The sequence below is a fragment of the Brassica oleracea genome, chromosome C4 (genome assembly GCF_000695525.1).
Source record: "Brassica oleracea var. oleracea cultivar TO1000 chromosome C4, BOL, whole genome shotgun sequence".
Taxonomy (NCBI): domain Eukaryota; kingdom Viridiplantae; phylum Streptophyta; class Magnoliopsida; order Brassicales; family Brassicaceae; genus Brassica; species Brassica oleracea.
In genome coordinates, this window is record NC_027751.1 from 10483607 (window position 1) to 10501990 (window position 18384).

The following is an 18384-nucleotide window of genomic DNA, read 5'->3' on the forward strand; positions in this document are numbered from 1 at the left end:
CAGTTTTTGATGACATAATAAATGGTCAAGCTCCGAAAGTCGTTTTCTCTGTCAACGGACATCAGTATAATATGGCTTACTATCTCACTGATGGTATTTATCCGAAATGGTCAACTTTTATCCAATCTATTCGTATACCACAAGGGCCGCAAGCAGTTTTATTTGCTCAGCATCAAGAAGCTGCCCGAAAAGATGTAGAGCGGGCTTTTGGAGTCTTGTAAGCTCGCTTTGGCATTGTTAAAAATCCAGTGAGGAGTTGGGATAAAGTCAAAATTGAGAAGATTATGAGAGCATGTATCATACTCCATAATATGATCGTCGAAAACGAAAGAGACGGTTACACTCAATTTGATGTTCGAGGGTTCCAACAAGGAGAAGACCAAGGAAGTTCACATGTTGATCTCACGTATTCTACAGATATCTCTTCAAATATCGCAAATATGATGGGTGTTCGAACAAGAATTCGTGATACACAAAAGCATCAACAACTGAAAGATGATTTGGTTGAACACATATGGCGTAGATTTGGAGGTGGTGAAGACAACAATTGATCTCTGATGCTTATTTCAAATAATTCTCGTTCATTTTAATAATCTTTGTTTTTATTTTTTTAATTTATAATCTATGTTTAATATGTTGTCTTTTATTTACTAATAAATATAAGTTTTTAAATAAATATTCAATATTATTTAATTTTTAAGAACTCCAAAGCAAGAGACTTGCAATGCAGACATTAAAATCTCAAGGTTCTTGACAAAGTTTCTTTAACACCTTTATGTCTTAAATATTATTAATTTTATCTCAAGAGACCCTTAATGGGGTTATGGGATAAGGATGCTCTTAATTTCAGCAGTTTTTTTTTCTCTTTAAGTGACAAACCATTGTTCGTTGAGGACGTACCCAACGACACCAACATCCATAATCGATACTTGACCGAAATCAATTGTTGGTCCCTATGTTTCTTCTCTTTTAATCACTATCGCTTGACGTTCAAGTAACCCCTGCTGAGATTAGTACGATGGAGCATAAGCATACTTTGAAGATTATTATAGTTTGTATAAATAACGAAGTCTATAATCAAACTTTCAAACAAGGCCAAGTTTATAATATAACTTAATAACTCAATTACATGTTAAAAGAATCTCAGTAATAAAAACTGTGTAGTCAAGAAAATAGAAACAAAAAACTATTACTCTCTCTGTTCTATTTATTCTTCTATTCACCAGCACAAACTGTGAATGAAGAACATCAAAAGATACAGGCCTGCTGCGAGTTCTCAGATAAGTTGGTAGAATAAGATATACGTCTCAGAACGAAGAACTTCTTCAAAAGAAACCGTTCTTACAAAAGAATCGCTTGCACGATACCATACGGATGAATCTCTCCTCTCCTTATCGTCTCCTCTAATGTAAGCAACATAGTGACCTCTCCTCATCGTCCCCGAATTCTCCACTAACCCTGCCAACATGTAAACCGGCTGGTCTTCTTCTGTCCACCTAAAAAAGGGAGAGAAGAGAAAATAAGGAACACCACGTCGAGTGTTTGAGACTAAACGTGTGGCCAGTGAACATCCCTGGCTTTTAGTTGCAGAAGTGGTGGAAAGAGAAGTTTGGCTTTGATGGAAGCTGTGTTGCTGCTGGTTCGAGCATCTTCGTTATAGGTGGATTTCAAGATTGGAACACCACGTCGAGTGTTTCGCTCATTAATTATCGATCTCACACGGCTCAAGTCCGTGGCTGGTTCGGTAACGCAAGTCATTGAGACGGCAAGATTTATGTAATCGGAGGATCAGATGGTACTGAAAAGATGTCATCTCTCATCGTTTTTTTTATTGTGTTAAAATGTTGTCTCTTGGTGCTTATTAGCGTTGTATAAATGTGTGCTTTAAAACCTCCCTTTGGATCAATGTTAGGGATGAAGGTTGTATGGCGTGATCTTTGTGACCAATTTTACATTTGTGAATTGACTGAATCTAGTTCTCATCGTGTTGTTTTTCTGTGTTCATCGGTTCTACTGAATGTTCTATTGCCGTGTGATTCAACCCTTATTTGGTGGTCTATTTTCATACTAGTTTTAACAACGTATGGTGGAAGGAAATCGCTAAAGTTTTCATTAATCAAGTACCTGACTTTTAAACTTACAAAACATGTAGCATATATATACAAAACATGATCAAGTCGAAGAGATGATGAACTTTTTAATATTGTTTGGATGAGACTATATAAAGAGCGGATATGAAATGATGTTGACATGCTTTAGAACTGCATTCGCAGCAACAAACACCATAACTATATGCTATTGCTCGACAAGACCCACCTTATGATTTTACCAAAAAAAAACAGTAGAATGAAGAAAATCAATAGGGAACTACTTGTGGTAGATGAAGAGAAAGGGCTTATAGTCGATTTTTTTTTTTTTGGGGTTAAAAAAATTGATTTTTCATATATGGAAATACAAAGATTTTTCATACAAACTTTTCATATTTTCAGTGTAGAAACAAGATAAGCGGTTCAAAATCTATTTCTACTAATATTAGACTTGTAAGTTGTTTGTAGATTGCTTACTCATACAAACTTTTCATATTTTCAGTGTAGAAACAAGATAAGCGGTTCAGATATCCGTTTGGATTCAGATTCGGTTCGAGTAAAACTTTAAATCCAAAATCATAAAACAAAATCCATTCGGATATTATATCGAGTTCACTGCAGTTTGGATTTTCTTTTTATCGGATTGGAACGGTTCAGATTTTTGGGTTCTATTTTTTACCCGCCCCTAAATTATAACATAACTCCCTTTTTGGATCAAATAATAATATATTTCACTCTTTGGTCAAATAATAACTTAATAACATTTTATCTCTCACACTATCCTTAGGATTTTGAAGGAATATGAGGTGGTCTCTGGCCAACTGATTAATTTTCAGAAATCCTCGATTCAATTTGGACATAAGATTGAAGAGTCCACTAGACAGGAGTTGAGAGACCTCCTAGGGATACAGAATTTAGGAGGGATGGGATCAAATCTGGGTCTGCCGGAGAGTCTTGGGGGATCCAAGATACAAGTTTTTGGATTTGTTCAGGACCGTTTGAATAATAGGGTGAATGGATGGACGTTTAATTTTTTTTCTAAAGGTGGAAAGGAAGTAATCATTAAATCAGTAGTCACGGCTTTGCCTAACCATGTGATGTCGGTTTATCGGTTACCAAAGGTAACGGTGAAGAAATTGACGAGTGCGGTATCAAAATTTTGGTGGAGCCCAGGGGGAAATACAAGGGGTATGCACTGGAAGTCATGGGACAAAGTATGTACAAATAAGGACGAAGGAGGTCTGGGTTTTAAGGACATAACAGATTTCAATACGGCTATGCTTGGAAAGCAATTGTGGAGGCTGATAGAGAAGCCTTCAACTCTTTTTGCTAGAGTTTTTAAAGGACGGTACTATAGGAATGCCTCACCGCTAGAACCGATTCATTCATACTCCCCGTCGTATGGTTGGAGGAGTATTGTATCCGCTAGATCTCTGGTTAGCAAAGGACTAATCAAAAGGGTGGGAATGGGGTCCTCTATCTCTGTATGGAGTGATCCATGGCTCCCAACCACTCGCCCGAGACCAGCAAAAAAAAATCAACATGACACTTATCAGGACCTCACAGTGGACTCTTTGATAGATCCAATTTCACGAACTTGGAAGTCGCAAGTAATTCGGGATTTGGTGGATCCCCAGGATGCTCAAATTATTGAAAGTATTCCTTTGAGTAAGACTCAGATGGTGGATAGGAATGGATGGCACTTCACATATAATGGGAAATATTCAGTTAAATCAGGATATCAGTTAGAACGGGTCTATCCAGACAAGGCAAAACCATCAGTGTTTTATGGTCCCACAATGGATATTCTGAAAGCGTTCTGCTGGGAGGTGAGATGCCCTCCGAAGATTAAGCACTTTTTATGGCAAATGGTATCCGGATGTATAGCTGTTAAGAAGAATTTGCAAGCAAGAGGAATGAAGGGAGATATTTGTTGTGTTAGATGTGGAGCTGAGGAGGAATCAATAAACCATGTGTTTTTTGAGTGCCCTCCTGCGCGTCAAGTTTGGGCTTTGTCAAAGATACCGTCTAACCCAACCTACTTCCCCACTAGTTCTCTATTTACGAATATGGATCATCTTTTTTGGAGGGTACTCCCGAAAATGGAAGATCATCAGTTTGCGTGGATATTATGGTATATTTGGAAAAGAAGGAATAATAAGGTTTTTAGTAATTTGGATATTGACCCAAGAGATATACTTACGCTTGCAGAAACTGAATTAACACTTTGGGCTGAGGCTCAGGTGATGAAGACTAAGCAGGTACCACAACAGACTGAGGTTTTGAATCGTCAGCCGCGGGTTGGTCGTTGGTGCTTTATAGATGGTTCCTGGAAAGATAAAGAACCTTATTCAGGTCAGGGATGGTATAGCATACTCGAGGGCTTTCAGGGATTGATGGGTGCAAGGAATTCTAGGGCATGTATTTCACCTCTTCATGCAGAGATGGAAGCACTGATATGGGCTATGGAATGTATGAGAAATTTACATCAGTTTCAGGTTACTTTTGCTACAGATTGTTCTCAATTGGTGAAGATGGTTTCGGAACCAGGGGAATGGCCGGCGTTTGAGAGTTATCTGCACGACATAAAGCTACTGAAGACACGTTTTACTAGCTCAGAGATTATTCATGTACCCCGGACGGAAAATCAAAAGGCGGATAGTCTAGCACGATGTGCCAGAAAACAATCGTCTTTCGTCGTTCACATGGATGCGGAGTTACCAGATTGGTTCGCAGAGTCTATATGAGTCTGTTTGTTGATGACAAAAAAAAAAAAAAAACATTTTATCTCTCTTTTTCATGGGTTAAATTACAATTTCTCTTTTTTGTGGGTCAAATAATAGTTTATCTCATTTTTTATTTTGGTTAAATAATAATTTGATTTTTTTTGTGGGTCAAACAATAAACTGTTTCACTTTTTTGATCAAATAATAATAAGTTATACCGAATCAACAACAGTTTATCTCTTATAATTTGGCATCATCAGCTAGAAACTCCAACTCTTTTTATAATGTAAAAATGGTTATATTAAGACGTACTTTAATTCTCTTCTTGTAAAAACTGTTTTTAATATCAATATAAAAAATGTTTTGACAAAAAATTTGATATTTTAACCAAAGTATAAATTTTGTTAATTTGATATGTTATTACTTTTGTTTTTTTGTTTGATTTTATTCTTTTTTTCATAGTTACACTTCCAAAAAGAAAAGTTTTTCCTTGCTTTTTATCTTTGAAAAGATTTATCAAGTTTGGAAATAAATTATTTAATATATTTTAATCTGAAAAAATCATTCTTAGATATTGTACTGAAGTTGTTTTTAGATATACTAGGTGATTTTCCCGTGTTCATGCACGGATATAAATATTTATAAAATAAATATACTATAATAATTGATTGCTATTTACTTTAAATTTAAATTAATTTATAATTTGTATGCATCATTTATATTAATAATATTATATTACTTTAATTATACATATGATTTTATACATGTTATATCCAATCGATTTTGTTATTTTTACAGTCGATTTAGCTATCATTTGGGTGAACTGGATTGCATCTCTGAATTCAAATGTAATATTTTTTATTTTATATATTAAAATTTTGATTAATTTTCTTATTTGCATTTACGATGGTTGTTGTCTTAGATATGTAAATATATTTGAAAAAAGATTATGTATAACTTAAGATATATTGTACTTAGAATGGAATAAAAAATAAACTAAAGTGTCTGATTCCAATATAAGAAAAATTAATATAATGATAAATTTTACAGTCTCATGCATATATATAAATTTCACAAAAGAACTAAATTATAACAGTCGGTTAATATTTTATTTTTATTTGTTAATATGTTTTGAGTCCTCTTACAGTGTACATTTATAAAATAAATTATTATAATAAAATTATATATTTTTATTGTAGTTAAATCTATGACTTTAGATATAAGTTGGATTACTCGAGTCACTGATGTGGTGAGTATATTGAGTTACATCTATTTTTCAAATTCAAACTGATGTATAATTATTTTTTATTATGATTAAGTAAAATCAAATTAATTTTATTTATCACTTAAATGTGGATGTAGTTTCATAATATTTATCAAATTATATATTGATTTTTTTTAGAAACAAATCAGAAAATAAAGCGATGATCAATATGAAGTTACATACATAAGTAACTAATACATTTTTGGAAACTCATGAATACTTATCAATATTTACAATAATTAAAAAATTTTATAAATTCTAAATAATTTTATGCCTTAGATTTATTAAATGGTAAACTGAAATTTATTTTAAATAAACTTAAAATGAGATTCAGATTTGCTTTGGTATTTTAATTATATTCATATTAAGTTCCACAAACATAAAAACATAAAATTTAAAAGCAAATTTAATATTATGAAAAAAAATAATTTTAATAATAATAAAGTACAATATATATACCTCTTTAAAATATATAGTGTGATGTTATTTTAAAATATTTTGTAATTATTTGATCAAAAAATAATTGTTGTTAATTTTTTTTATTTTTTAATATCTCTGAAAAATAAGCAGTTTAAAAAAATTGTGTTATTGTATTTTAAAAATCATATTATATAAGTAAAATATAATTTATAGATTTTTTTGCTGTAATTGAAAGATATTATAGTCAACTAAATATATGAAAAATAAATAAAACATTTTAATAATACTAATTATAAACTATTTTTAATCAATTAAACATATACCAGTTTATGTTATTTAATTATTTTATGTAACCATCTAAGAAAATAGATAGATAAATAAAAATTATTTCTATTACTTTGAAAATATATATTTTGTATTGTTTAAAATTATGTTTTAAGAAAAATAATATTTCTTTTTCTAATATCAAGATTATGTTTGTGAATTGTTTTATGAAATCACATTATATGCAAAAAAATATTTTCATCTAAGAAAATGTAGATATACAAAAATACTTTATTACTTCAAAAGTATATTTTATGTTATTTAAAAATATTTTTTAAATGGAATATTTATATTTTATGAACTTTCCTTTTTAATGAAATAATATTATATATACATATATTTTCATTTTTTAATTTGTTTTTAAACTTTATAAATGTTTCTTTTTTATTAGATATGTTATTTGTAAAATTTGAAAAAGGAAACTAAATAAAAAGTTCAATAATACTATTTAAATGTAATATTTTTTGAATTTTATCTTTCGGCTTTAATTTTATTTACTTGGCTATATCTGCCCAATGCGCTAAATTGTTGTTCATGGCTTTGTTAGCATGGCTTTGTCATGGTTATTTGGTTAAATTGTTATTAGCATCTTCAAGTTTGTTTGTGTTTTTTGTTTAGTTTTTGTCGGTATTTCTCATGTTTATCTTTCAAACAAGGCCAAGTTTATAATTTAACTAATAACTCAATTAGAAGTTAAAAGAATCTCAGTGATAAAAACTTAGTCAAGAAAATAGAAACAAAGACTAAGAACAAACTGTTCACCAGCACAAACTGTGAAGAGCATCAGAAGATACTGGCCCGCTGCGAGTTCTCAGATAAGTTGGTAGAATAAGATATACGCCTCAGAACGAAGAACTTCTTCAAAAGAAACCTGTCTTACAAAATAATCGCTTGCACGATACCATACGGATGAGTCTCTCCTCTCCTTATCGTCTCCTCTAATGTAAGCAACATAGTGACCTCTCCCCATTGTCCCTGAATGCTCCACTAACCCTGCCAACATGTAAACCGGCTGGTCTTCTTCGTCCTGCCTACAAAAGAGAGAGATGGGAAAATAAGGAAGAGAGAGTCTGCTTTCTTATTAAAGTCTCTAGAGAAGAAAGAATGGGCATGCATTTACCTAGACTCCATATCCATATATAGGCCAAGATCGATAAACTCATTGAAAGCAACATGGCCACGTAACTTGCTTAGCCTGCCGCGAGCGTTTTGGCTGAACCTTTTGAGATGAATGGTCAAGACAGGTGGTGCCTTGTTTACAAGTACCCTTTTAATTGCAGCGCTTCTTACTACCACTTCCTCTGAATCTACTGCCTCATCATCATATATGGTATCCCAGTTTTTGAAATCTGTAAAGGATTGGTTGAATATAGTATCATACACCCATCCACTGCCAACTAGTTCTCTCTTTTCTCTCAACCGTTGGAGTTTGTTAGTAGAACAGTTCTCACAGTGCCAAGCATTGTCTTCTGACAAAATCTCAGGCTTGGTGAACATAGCCAAACAGCTTTCTACAGAGACAGGTGAATCCAAATCATCAAGAACTACTTCAGCATCAGAGTTGCTGCTGACACCCATGAAACCAGCTTCACAAACCTCAGCTATAGTTGGTGGTCCAAAAACTGGTCCTTTAGATATCTCAGGCTCGACAGAAAACCAGTAATAGTCAGCATTCTCTATCTTTTTTCCATGGTGGCTGCTCACAAATGACGAGGGAGCTTCACCTTCACATTTCCTAACTGTTTTATCATTACAGGAGACATCAGCCTTGTCAAAACAACCGCTAGAGTCAACATAATCAACGGTTTGACCATGGTGGCTGCTCGCGAGTGATGAGGAAACTTCACCTTCACGTTCCTTAATTGTTTTAGCATTACAGGAGACGCCAGGCTCGTTAAGGTCAACATAATCAACGGTTTTCCCATGGTGGCTGCTCATGAGTGAAGAGGAAACTTCATCCTCACACTCCCTAACTGTTTTATCATCAAAGGCGACGTCAGGCTCTTCAAAAAACCAGCTAAAGTCAACATAATCTACGGTTTGTTGGTCATGGTGGCCGCTCACATACGACGAGGAAGTCTCACCCTTGTCTTCTGCAACTGTTTTATCATCTTTATAAGGCATACACAGAACTTGAGAGTCTGCTACCAGCAAAGGAACCTCTTCATCAGCGCATGGCTTTGCAGATGAAAAGCTATGCCCTATATCAGGATATCCCCATACTTGAGCCTCATCAATCTCACTTGAAGCTGTCTCTTTACTACACTGCATAGCCTCTTTATCTGGTTTTGCACTTCCGTCATTATCAGGCATCAGCGTTTCTGTGCTACTTTCAAAAGTCTGTCTAACTATTGGACAAGCCTGCTTCTCACCCTTACCTTCTGCAACTGTTTTATCATCATAGTATATGTCACCTTTATAAGGCATATTCATAACTTGAGAATCTACAACCAGCAAAGGAAGCTCTTCATTAGCCAAGGGATAGCCCCACACTTGAGCCTCATCAATCCCACTTGAAGCTGTGTCTTTACTACACTGCGTAATAGCCTCTTTATCTTTTTGTTTTGCACTTCCGTCGTCATTATCACTAACACCACCTTGAGAAACCAGATCGGTCTCATTGTGAGAGACTTCTATTCCAAAAGATTCACACCAAAAACTACCAACTTCTTCCATCTCCTTTTGTGTTACAATAATTTCAGGGACCTGATTATTGTCAAAGGTCATAGTTGACACAGGTTCTGATGAATCTTTGCTGTCTTCCACATTCTTAAAGACCTTTGTTGGTGGTGTAAGTTTACTTCTCTCTTCCTGAGAGAGGGTTTGTTTCTTGGAGGGAACAGGTAAAGAGAGATCCAAAAAGGGTTCATAAACCTTTGAGGAGTGTCCACATTCCAAACAAGAGATGGTGCTTGAAACTTCACCACCGAACACAGAATCTACCAGAGTAGGTTTCTCACTCTCATCACCATCATGCTTCTTTCTCAGACTCATTTCTTCGATGCTCAAACCATCCAACAGACACCTTAGCAGCTCGTGACTGTCATGCTGCTGATATCCCCTAAACTGAGGAGCCTTAGAACATAAGGTACCAAAAAAGTCCCATGGGTTTATCACACTATTGAAGAATCCTGCTTCTGATGCTGCTTCTGTGAACAGCTTCTTCAGGGAGGAAACAAGAGGCCCGCCACAAGACTGATCCTCTTTAAACAAGCGGTCACGTAACCGATCCAAAGAAAGAAGGTTCTGCAGTACAGAGTTAAAGAAACATGTGTTCCCAAGGTTAACTAAACCTCTTACACCATAACCAGAACCTTTGATCTCACCAGAGATACTACTACTTGAACGTGAATCTTCTTCAGCCTCAGCTTCACCAGAGCAAATCTTTGAAGAACGTTCTTTAATCAGCTTCACAGCTTCCAGCAACAAATCTTTCCTCTCACCATTCACTTCCTTCTCAAAAGGGAGCAGTGACTGGCAAGCGAAACACCATCTCAACCGAGTGTTTTCACACTGAATCACAAGACGGTGACACGTCATCTTGATGTGACGCATGACATGACTCTGAGGTTCAGTTGGCAAACCAACACCTCCACAGCAATAACGGCCACACTCCAAGCAAAGCCAAACAGCTCTCTTAGCAGCATCACAAGAAAAGCTACTAACTTCCCCTTCACTTCTTCTCTTCATGTCCACTCCTTCCTTGCAATCTCTACACTTGATTCGTTCACAAGCTTTCATCTTTTTCAACAACTTATTCAAATCAACGCATTTATCAAAATGCACACAAGATCTTTGTTCCATCACTGTCTCCGCGCTTTGCTTAGCTACCTTCTTGGAGAACTGATTCCCACCTGGAGGAGCTCGACCTTTCTTTAACTGCTTCCCCATTCCTAACAATTGTACAGAACCAAACACAGCTTAGCAGATAATACAAACAGAGAACTATCCACCACAAACACAAATTTAAACAGTAAAGGAATGCCCTTTTTACAAAATAAGTAGTAAAGATCAAAACTTTAAAGACTACCTAACAAAAGATCCAAACTTTATAGAGTCAAAATCTTCCAGAGGTCTAAGACAACTGAGTTTGAGATGATTTACTTTGTAAATAATCAAAATCACTAAACACTAATGCTTCTACTACTACTTTATAAATAGATGCTTTTTTAAGTATCAAGAGGTTATGGGAGAACGCTTCAGGTGAAGAAGAAAAGATTGTGATCTAACCTTATCTAGGGTTTTGTAAAAGAGAGCACAAAAGAGTTTGTAATTTCGTTTTCTTTTTTTGCCTAGGGAAAGAGAGTTCGACGAAAGTATTTATAATCAGTGACCTGCTAGGACAAAGAGAGAGGGAGAGAGGAAGCGAGTCAAAACAGACAGAGAAGATGCACAGAAAATATAAATATTTTTAGTTTAAAAAAATCAAAAAGGAAAGTCAAGTTTTAGTAGAATTAGGAGATTTAAAAGGATGAAGATTTTAATATTTCGGAAAGTAATAATATTCACAGTTTGTATAAAATTTTGAATATTTATTTAGTCATAGTAGATCTTCATCTCTCCAGAGATTTGTGACCTATAAATCCATAATTTATATAGCAGATTATCTGTTTGGAATAATTAACGGATACTAAAACTTTGTTGAAGATTATTGGCCAAATATGCAATCTGAAACTCAGAATTCAAACATTAAAAATTGCAAAAAATGTATTAAAAAATTATTATTATTTTTTTGAACTTGTTTTACTACATAAAAAATCAGTTACATATAAAATCATCATAGCAAACGATTCTTTAAGATAGTGGCTCGAAGTCCATGAGTTCTGATATTGATTTTAGCTTCCATACGACTGTTTCGTAGTTTTTGCTCCCGCTGTTTCCGCCACTGTTAGCCGTCACTATAAGCTTGTAATATTTCAAATTGGAGGCTATTTGAATATCACCGCTAACAACCGTCACAAACTTCAATTGAATTTTGTTTAATCTGGCGTACTCTGAGACCGCAAATTCACCAATCTTTATAACGTAAGGGTCCTTAACATCTTTGATGGGAATCCATTGATCTTCGAGAGGCGTCAATCCAAACACGTGAACAGAGAGGAGAATAAGAGAGAAGAGAACAAAAAAGATTGACTTATTCATTTGGCTGCGTATTTAACCGTTATTATTTCTGTGTATTTTCTTTATCAACTCAAACTATGGTAGAAGAAAATGAAAAGACTTCGAGGACTCTTATAGTGCTTTGAGATTCATGCACATTATTGATTTCTGAAATTTGGCAGACAAATTCTTATTTGATTCACAAAATAAAAGGAAGGCAAGTTGTTATTTGACCAAATCAAAAATGAGATAGATTATTATTTGATACCACAAAACAAATTAGGAAGCAAATTATTATTTAACATCTTTGATGGGATTCCATTGATCTCAATGCAAGAGGAAAGAAAACTAAAGAGACGAGGGCTCTTACCGTGCCTTAGATATGTCATGCACATTATTGATTTCTAAAATTTGATAGAAAAATTATCACCCTCCGTTTAAAAAAGATTCATGTTTTAGAGAAAAAATGGTTTCAAAAGACATATTTTTATATTTTCAATGCAATTTTGGTCAATTAATAATAAAAAATTGTAAATTTCAAAAACATGAATTACAATTTTTAAAAAAAAAATTATTGGTTTAAAAATATAGAAAATATAAAATTACAAAAAACTATTCATTTATAACTACATTTTAATATATTTATTAAAAATGTGAAAATTCTAAAACATTTATTATTTTGAAACGGATGGAATATTTGATACATAAAATAAAAGGAAGGCAAGTTGGCCCACAAAACAAATTAGGAATCAAATTATTATTTGACAAAAACAAAAATGGACGTAAATTATTATTTGACACACGAAAGAGGTAATTTTATGGCAAATTATTATTTGATAAAAACACAAGTGAAGCATATATATATATATACATATATATTTTAACTTGAAGGTATTTCGAGTCTATCAAAAGATTAACTATTTTTCAAAGAAAAATGTAAGATACAGATGGTCCTTTCTCCGAATATTCAAATAAGTCATAAATAATCAACGGTTTATCTGTTCGGAATAATTAACGGATACTAAACCTTTGTTGACGATTGTTGGCCAAATATGCAATTTGAGAATCAGAATTTAAAAATTACAAATTGCAAAGAAAAATATAAAAAAAAAATTCATTTTTTATTTGTTTTAATTTTTTTACTTCATAAAAAAATCAGCTACATATAAAATCATCATATCAAACGATTCTTTAAGATAGTGGCTCGAAGTCCATGAGTTCCGATATTGATTTTAGCTTCCATACGACTGTTTCGTAGTTTTTGCTCGCGCTGTTTCCCCCATCGTTAGCCGTCACTATAAGCTTGTAATATTTCAAATTGGAGGCTATTTGAATATCACCGCTAACAACTGTCACAAACTTCAATTGAAGTTTGTTTAATCTGGCGTACTCTGAGACTGCAAATTCACCAATCTCTATAATGTAAGGGTCCTTAACATCTTTGATGAGAATCCATTGATCTTCGAGAGGCGTCAATCCAAACACGTGAACAGAGAGGATAATAAGAGAGAAGAGAACAAAAAAAATTGACTTATTCATTTGGCTGTGTATTTAACCATTATTATTTATGTGTATTTTCTTTATCAACTCAAACTATGGTAGAAGAAAATGAAAAGACTTCGAAGACTCTTATAGTGCTTTGAGATTCATGCACATTATTGATTTCGGAAATTTGGCAAACAAATTCTTATTTGATTCACAAAATAAAAGGTAGGCAAGTTGTTATTTGACAAAATAAAAAATGAGATAGATTATTATTTGATACCACAAAACAAATTAGGAAGCAAATTATTATTTAATATCTTTGATGGGATTCCATTGATTTTCGAGAGACGTCAATGCAAGAGGAAAGAAAACTAAAAAGATGAGGGCTCTTACCGTGCCTTAGATATGTCATGCACATTATTGATTTCTAAAATTTGATAGACAAATTATCACCCTCTGTTTAAAAAAGATTCATGTTCTAGAGAAAAAAATTATTTCAAAAACATATATTTTTTATATTTTCAATGCAATTTTTGTCAATTAATAATGAAAAATTGTGAATTTCAAAAACTTGAATTACAATTTTTTTATAAAAATTTATTGGTTTAAAAATATAGGAAATATAAAATTACAAAAAACTATGCATTTATAATATATTTATTAAAAAATATGAAAATTTTAAAACGTTTATTATTTTGAAACAGATGGAATATTTGATACATAGAATAAAAGGAAGTCAAGTGGCCCACAAAATAAATTAGGAATCAAATTATTATTTGACAAAAACAAAAATGGAGGTAAATTATTATTTAACACACAAAAGAGATAATTTTACGGCAAATTATTATTTGATAACAACACAAGTGAAACATATATATATACATATATATTTTAACTTGAAGGTATTCCGAATCTATCAAAAGATTTAGACTATTTTTCAAAGAAAAATGTAAGCTACAGATGGCATTTTTTTAGGAATATTCAAATAAGTCATAAATAATGAATTCATATTTGCAAGGCCACATGATGGAATGTAGCAGAGTGCTTTCGGAACCGGATTAAGCAAATCAACGTCCGTTTATTTTATTATTTGATCCACAGAAAAATGCAATTTATTATTTGATCCGTAAATCATTGAGATAAGTTACTGGGAAATTATGGAAATGTGTTCAAATTAATTTTGATTTTGATTTTGATTTTCTAATTACAATAATGCAAATATTTTCATTATTATTTAAAATATTTTTATAAACTACATACACGGTAGTTAAGAAACCTATCATACCATAATGAAGAGATGTGACAACTTATTAACTTAGGGCCATTAAAAAGATGTATAGTTCTGTCCACTTTCTTGTTATAGTGATTCAGTTTTCTTGGACGGTTCATGGAGAAGTTTGTTGCAATAATCAAAATTAGTTTCTTTTTATAATGAATTACTTGTACAATGTTTTTTTGAAGTGAATAAAATTTAAAATTCTTTCAAAACAAAAGAATAACTATAGTATAAAATCTATAAATTAATAATATTGAGATTATTATAATTTATTAATTTGTAGATATATTTTTAATAAAAAATGTTGTTTTAATATATATTTTATGTATTTATATTTAAAAATAAAGAAACTCATTTCACAATATTTTTACTTTTTTTGTTGGCCGACACAATATTTTTACTTTTAGGTATATAAAATTTCAATTGAACATAAGTTTTTTTTATAAAATTTAAATATAATAAATCAATACTATTAAAACAGGAACCTGACCAATTGATAGAAGTTATGTCCGCCTTAAAATATAACTGCATTATCTAAATATATCATGAAGTGGTAACCACTTCGATAACCACCTTCTAGTTCTACATATGAAACGTGGAATCGTCAAACCACCTTCGATTATCTAAATGTTTATGAAATAGGAAACTTTAATAATCTCGAGTTTGGTTGAATCTATGTTAAAAATCGATTTATTTTAGTTAAATATATTGAAAAAGCATAGAATTGAGTAAAATATGATGAAAATGAGTGAAATCAATGAGAAAACAGGAGGCCGTCGACTTAAGTTTCAGAGAAACACTAGGTTAACAGGAAGGAGATGAAAGGGAAAGTACGGTTTTATCCCTCATTTAAAAAAAAAAAGCAGACGAAAAGTACATAGACTGGGTTCGAACACGGGTACCAACAAGTTTATAACCACTCTTTTACCACCTGAGATAAAGTATTTCATCGCATAAAGTATGAAAATAATTCAGTAAATTCAATACAATTATCAAAATCCCTTACTAATAACTTTAAAAACTATTATACACAAACATATAAATTAAATTTCTTTCCCATATAAAAAAATTTCAAAAAAAATTACATACTTACAGAAACCAAAAAAAAAAAAAAAAAGTTACAAACCAACGTTATACCTGCGGATCAAGATCTAGAACATACAAATATGATTACAAAGAAACGGGTATACATGCATATGATTATAAAGAACTAAGCCTACACCAGATCAACTTTTAAATTGCTATCATTTTATAAAATAGATTTTGATTAAGATTTATATAAAAACTACGATTACAAATAAAAATACAAATATGAAAATTAAATCTCTTAAAAAAAATTAAAACAAAAAGTATACCCGCCATTTAATCTTTAATATAGTAAATATATATTTTGTGGCAGTGTTTTAGTTTAAATAATTGATTTACCGTATTTTAAATAAATATCTTTGTATTTAAAATAATTAAGAATTATGATCCATGTAAAATTATTTTTTGGGTCAGCCACTGGAAGTAATACTCTTTGCTTATTGCTGATAAACATGGGCTCTACGCATCGGTATAGTTCTTGAGTTTGAAGCATGGTGGATGATGCTCGAAGTATAGTTCTTCTTGAGCCCATTTATAGGAGGAATCATGAATCTTTCAGACAAGTTTGTAAATGCAAAAATAAAAGATGGTTAATATATAAAGGATGACTCTTTCAGACACGTATCTTGATATTGAGCAAAAGTTAACAGCTTTTTGTCCTAGCTTATCAATCTAACCGGAGACTAGAACAAGAACTGACGAAGTTTCTTAAGTAGATCGAGAACTTGGCCCAGCAAGATGTTCAAACATTTAAGACGCAACAACAACAAACAACAAACCGGAAACTCAAACTGTCTTAGAAACATCTAAGTAGTTAAAGAACGTCTTCTTCTTTTCTTAAAAAAGAAAGCCTAAAAATCACTTCCTTGGTATGCGAGCAAATACGGAAATGATGGAGAAATTCTGGAGAGATTAAGCACCGTCTTGATCGGTGACAATATCAATGACGTCGCCTTCTTTCATCTTCAACTGTGAGAAAAAATCAGGAAAATATTAAATAACAGTAATTAAATAGGTAAAAAAATTAGAAAGTAATAGAAATGGGAACAGAGTGAGGTAAAAAAAAAAAAGAGAAGAAGAACCTGAGCAGGAGTGCTTCGTGGTTTGAGCTGTTTTTTGCCGAAGATGAATCTGACAGTGCCTTCATCTAAGTTCCTCTTGGTGCAGTAAGCTTGCATTAGTTTATTCAGATGTGTACCATAACCAAGCTTGTAAACATCCTCTTCTCCACCCTGTTAAGATAAAATGTACATTTCCATTTTCTTTTTAGTTTGTAACCCTTTCTTAATGAAATCTTCAAAAAAATATTTGTATAGGAGAAAAAGCAAAGATGAGAATTCTTTTTTCTTTCTAGGAAATTTTTCAAAATGGAGCAAAAAAAAAAACAAGAAAAATTTGGTACAGTTAGTGGAAAAAAATGAAAGGGTCAGAGGCAAAAACTTGCAAAAGACTATCTTTGGAAAGATAAAGAACAAAAACAATATATTATCAGACCAGCAATGAAAAAGCTTGAAGATGCACAGAGAGAGAGAGAGAAGAGAAGGAGACCTGTTGGGTCTTGACCTTAACAGTAATCTTCTTCTGGGGTTTAGGAGATCGAGACTTCTTTGAGGCACATGAAACAGAGATCGTTGTTGAGGAACTCACCATTGTTCAGACAAAAAAACTTTTACAAAAAAGGATGACTTTTGCAAGTTAATGCAACTCTACTACTTTCAGAAGCTCTTTAGAAGAGTATCTAGTGACTAGTTGGCAGGGGGAACAGATGAAAGTTGATGACCTTCGGACATTATTGGACAATCCTCGTCAAAGACTACTATTGGTCTAATTTCGTTTTTACCCTTGGTTTCTGTTTTGTTGTCATTGAATCATCACATCACGCATGACACAACCCAACAAAACGTTGAAACTTGTAGGACTCAGACGAAAATGTTTATTAGAGCAACCACATCCCTGGGACATTTATGCAAGTCCTAAGATTTTCTAATTAATATTTGTAGGTCAGGACTTTCTTGTGTAACTTTTATGAAATTTGCGATTATTGGTATGACTTTAGGTTGGTCCTTAGGTTAATTATTTTATTTTAAATAAGCAGAATTATAAAATATAAGAAAAATCATATAAGTAGTTTAAAATTGGATAACTAATAAGAAAAACAAATTTATTTATTTAATAGAAAATTAGAAACATTTTATTACATTCCATTTATTAAAAAAAAGACTTACCTAAAAGCAAACACACATTTTATTCATTTAAAAGAAATTAAAATATTACATATTATTATTTTGAAAATGTCCGAATTTATCCCATATATGTTCAATCAAATCCTTTTTAATTGTTGATGGATATGTGAATCCCGAACTTCTTTCCGACGACCAATTGCATTTCCGGCCTTTGTAGGCCTTTTTACGGTAAAAGTAAACTCCTCATCTTGAAATTCCTCAATAGTGTCTGAATCTCGTTCATCTTCAACAATCATATTATGGAGTATGATACATGCCTTCATAATATTTCCTATTTTTTCTTTGTCCCATAACTTAGATGGATTTTTGACAACTGCAAATCTTGCTTGTAGGACTCCGAAGGCACGCTCAACATCTTTTCGAACTGATTCTT

General features: G+C 32.3%; 4 protein-coding genes across 4 annotated transcripts; all 4 read right to left on the reverse strand.

Moving 5' to 3' along the window:
- Window positions 1-7624: 7624 nt before the first annotated feature.
- LOC106340164 (ubiquitin carboxyl-terminal hydrolase 2-like) lies at window positions 7625-11175 on the reverse strand. The gene is made up of 3 exons (XM_013779026.1): window positions 11052-11175; window positions 7942-10714; window positions 7625-7852 (listed from the first exon to the last, which is right to left on the reverse strand). Exons 2-3 carry the CDS (start codon window positions 10710-10712, stop codon window positions 7633-7635), a joined length of 2991 nt encoding a protein of 996 aa, XP_013634480.1. The 5' UTR covers window positions 10713-10714; window positions 11052-11175; the 3' UTR covers window positions 7625-7632.
- A 440-nt stretch (window positions 11176-11615) lies between these two features.
- On the reverse strand, window positions 11616-11963 carry LOC106338084 (cysteine proteinase inhibitor 5-like). Its single transcript, XM_013777141.1, has one exon. The coding sequence runs from the start codon at window positions 11961-11963 to the stop codon at window positions 11616-11618; it is 348 nt and encodes a 115-aa protein (XP_013632595.1).
- A 1149-nt stretch (window positions 11964-13112) lies between these two features.
- LOC106338085 (cysteine proteinase inhibitor 5-like) lies at window positions 13113-13460 on the reverse strand. The gene has a single exon (XM_013777142.1). The coding sequence runs from the start codon at window positions 13458-13460 to the stop codon at window positions 13113-13115; it is 348 nt and encodes a 115-aa protein (XP_013632596.1).
- Window positions 13461-16464: 3004 nt separating this feature from the next.
- On the reverse strand, window positions 16465-17602 carry LOC106340421 (small ubiquitin-related modifier 5-like). Its single transcript, XM_013779299.1, has 3 exons — window positions 17317-17602; window positions 16851-17000; window positions 16465-16737 (listed from the first exon to the last, which is right to left on the reverse strand). Exons 1-3 carry the CDS (start codon window positions 17416-17418, stop codon window positions 16681-16683), a joined length of 309 nt encoding a protein of 102 aa, XP_013634753.1. The 5' UTR covers window positions 17419-17602; the 3' UTR covers window positions 16465-16680.
- Between the last annotated feature and the right edge of the window lie 782 nt (window positions 17603-18384).

Bases quoted from the DNA above. Each gene is read 5' to 3' on its own strand.
- LOC106340164 (XM_013779026.1), bottom strand. From the start codon at position 10,712: ATGGGGAAGCAGTTAAAGAAAGGTCGAGCTCCTCCAGGTGGGAATCAG. The intron at 7,853-7,941 runs GTAAATGCATGC...TCTCTTTTGTAG, and splicing joins TATATGGATATGGAGTCTAG to GCAGGACGAAGAAGACCAGC.
- LOC106338084 (XM_013777141.1), bottom strand. From the start codon at position 11,963: ATGAATAAGTCAATCTTTTTTGTTCTCTTCTCTCTTATTCTCCTCTCT.
- LOC106338085 (XM_013777142.1), bottom strand. From the start codon at position 13,460: ATGAATAAGTCAATTTTTTTTGTTCTCTTCTCTCTTATTATCCTCTCT.
- LOC106340421 (XM_013779299.1), bottom strand. From the start codon at position 17,418: ATGGTGAGTTCCTCAACAACGATCTCTGTTTCATGTGCCTCAAAGAAG. The intron at 17,001-17,316 runs GTCTCCTTCTCT...TTATCTTAACAG, and splicing joins TTAAGGTCAAGACCCAACAG to GGTGGAGAAGAGGATGTTTA. The intron at 16,738-16,850 runs GTTCTTCTTCTC...TTTTTCTCACAG, and splicing joins CACGAAGCACTCCTGCTCAG to TTGAAGATGAAAGAAGGCGA.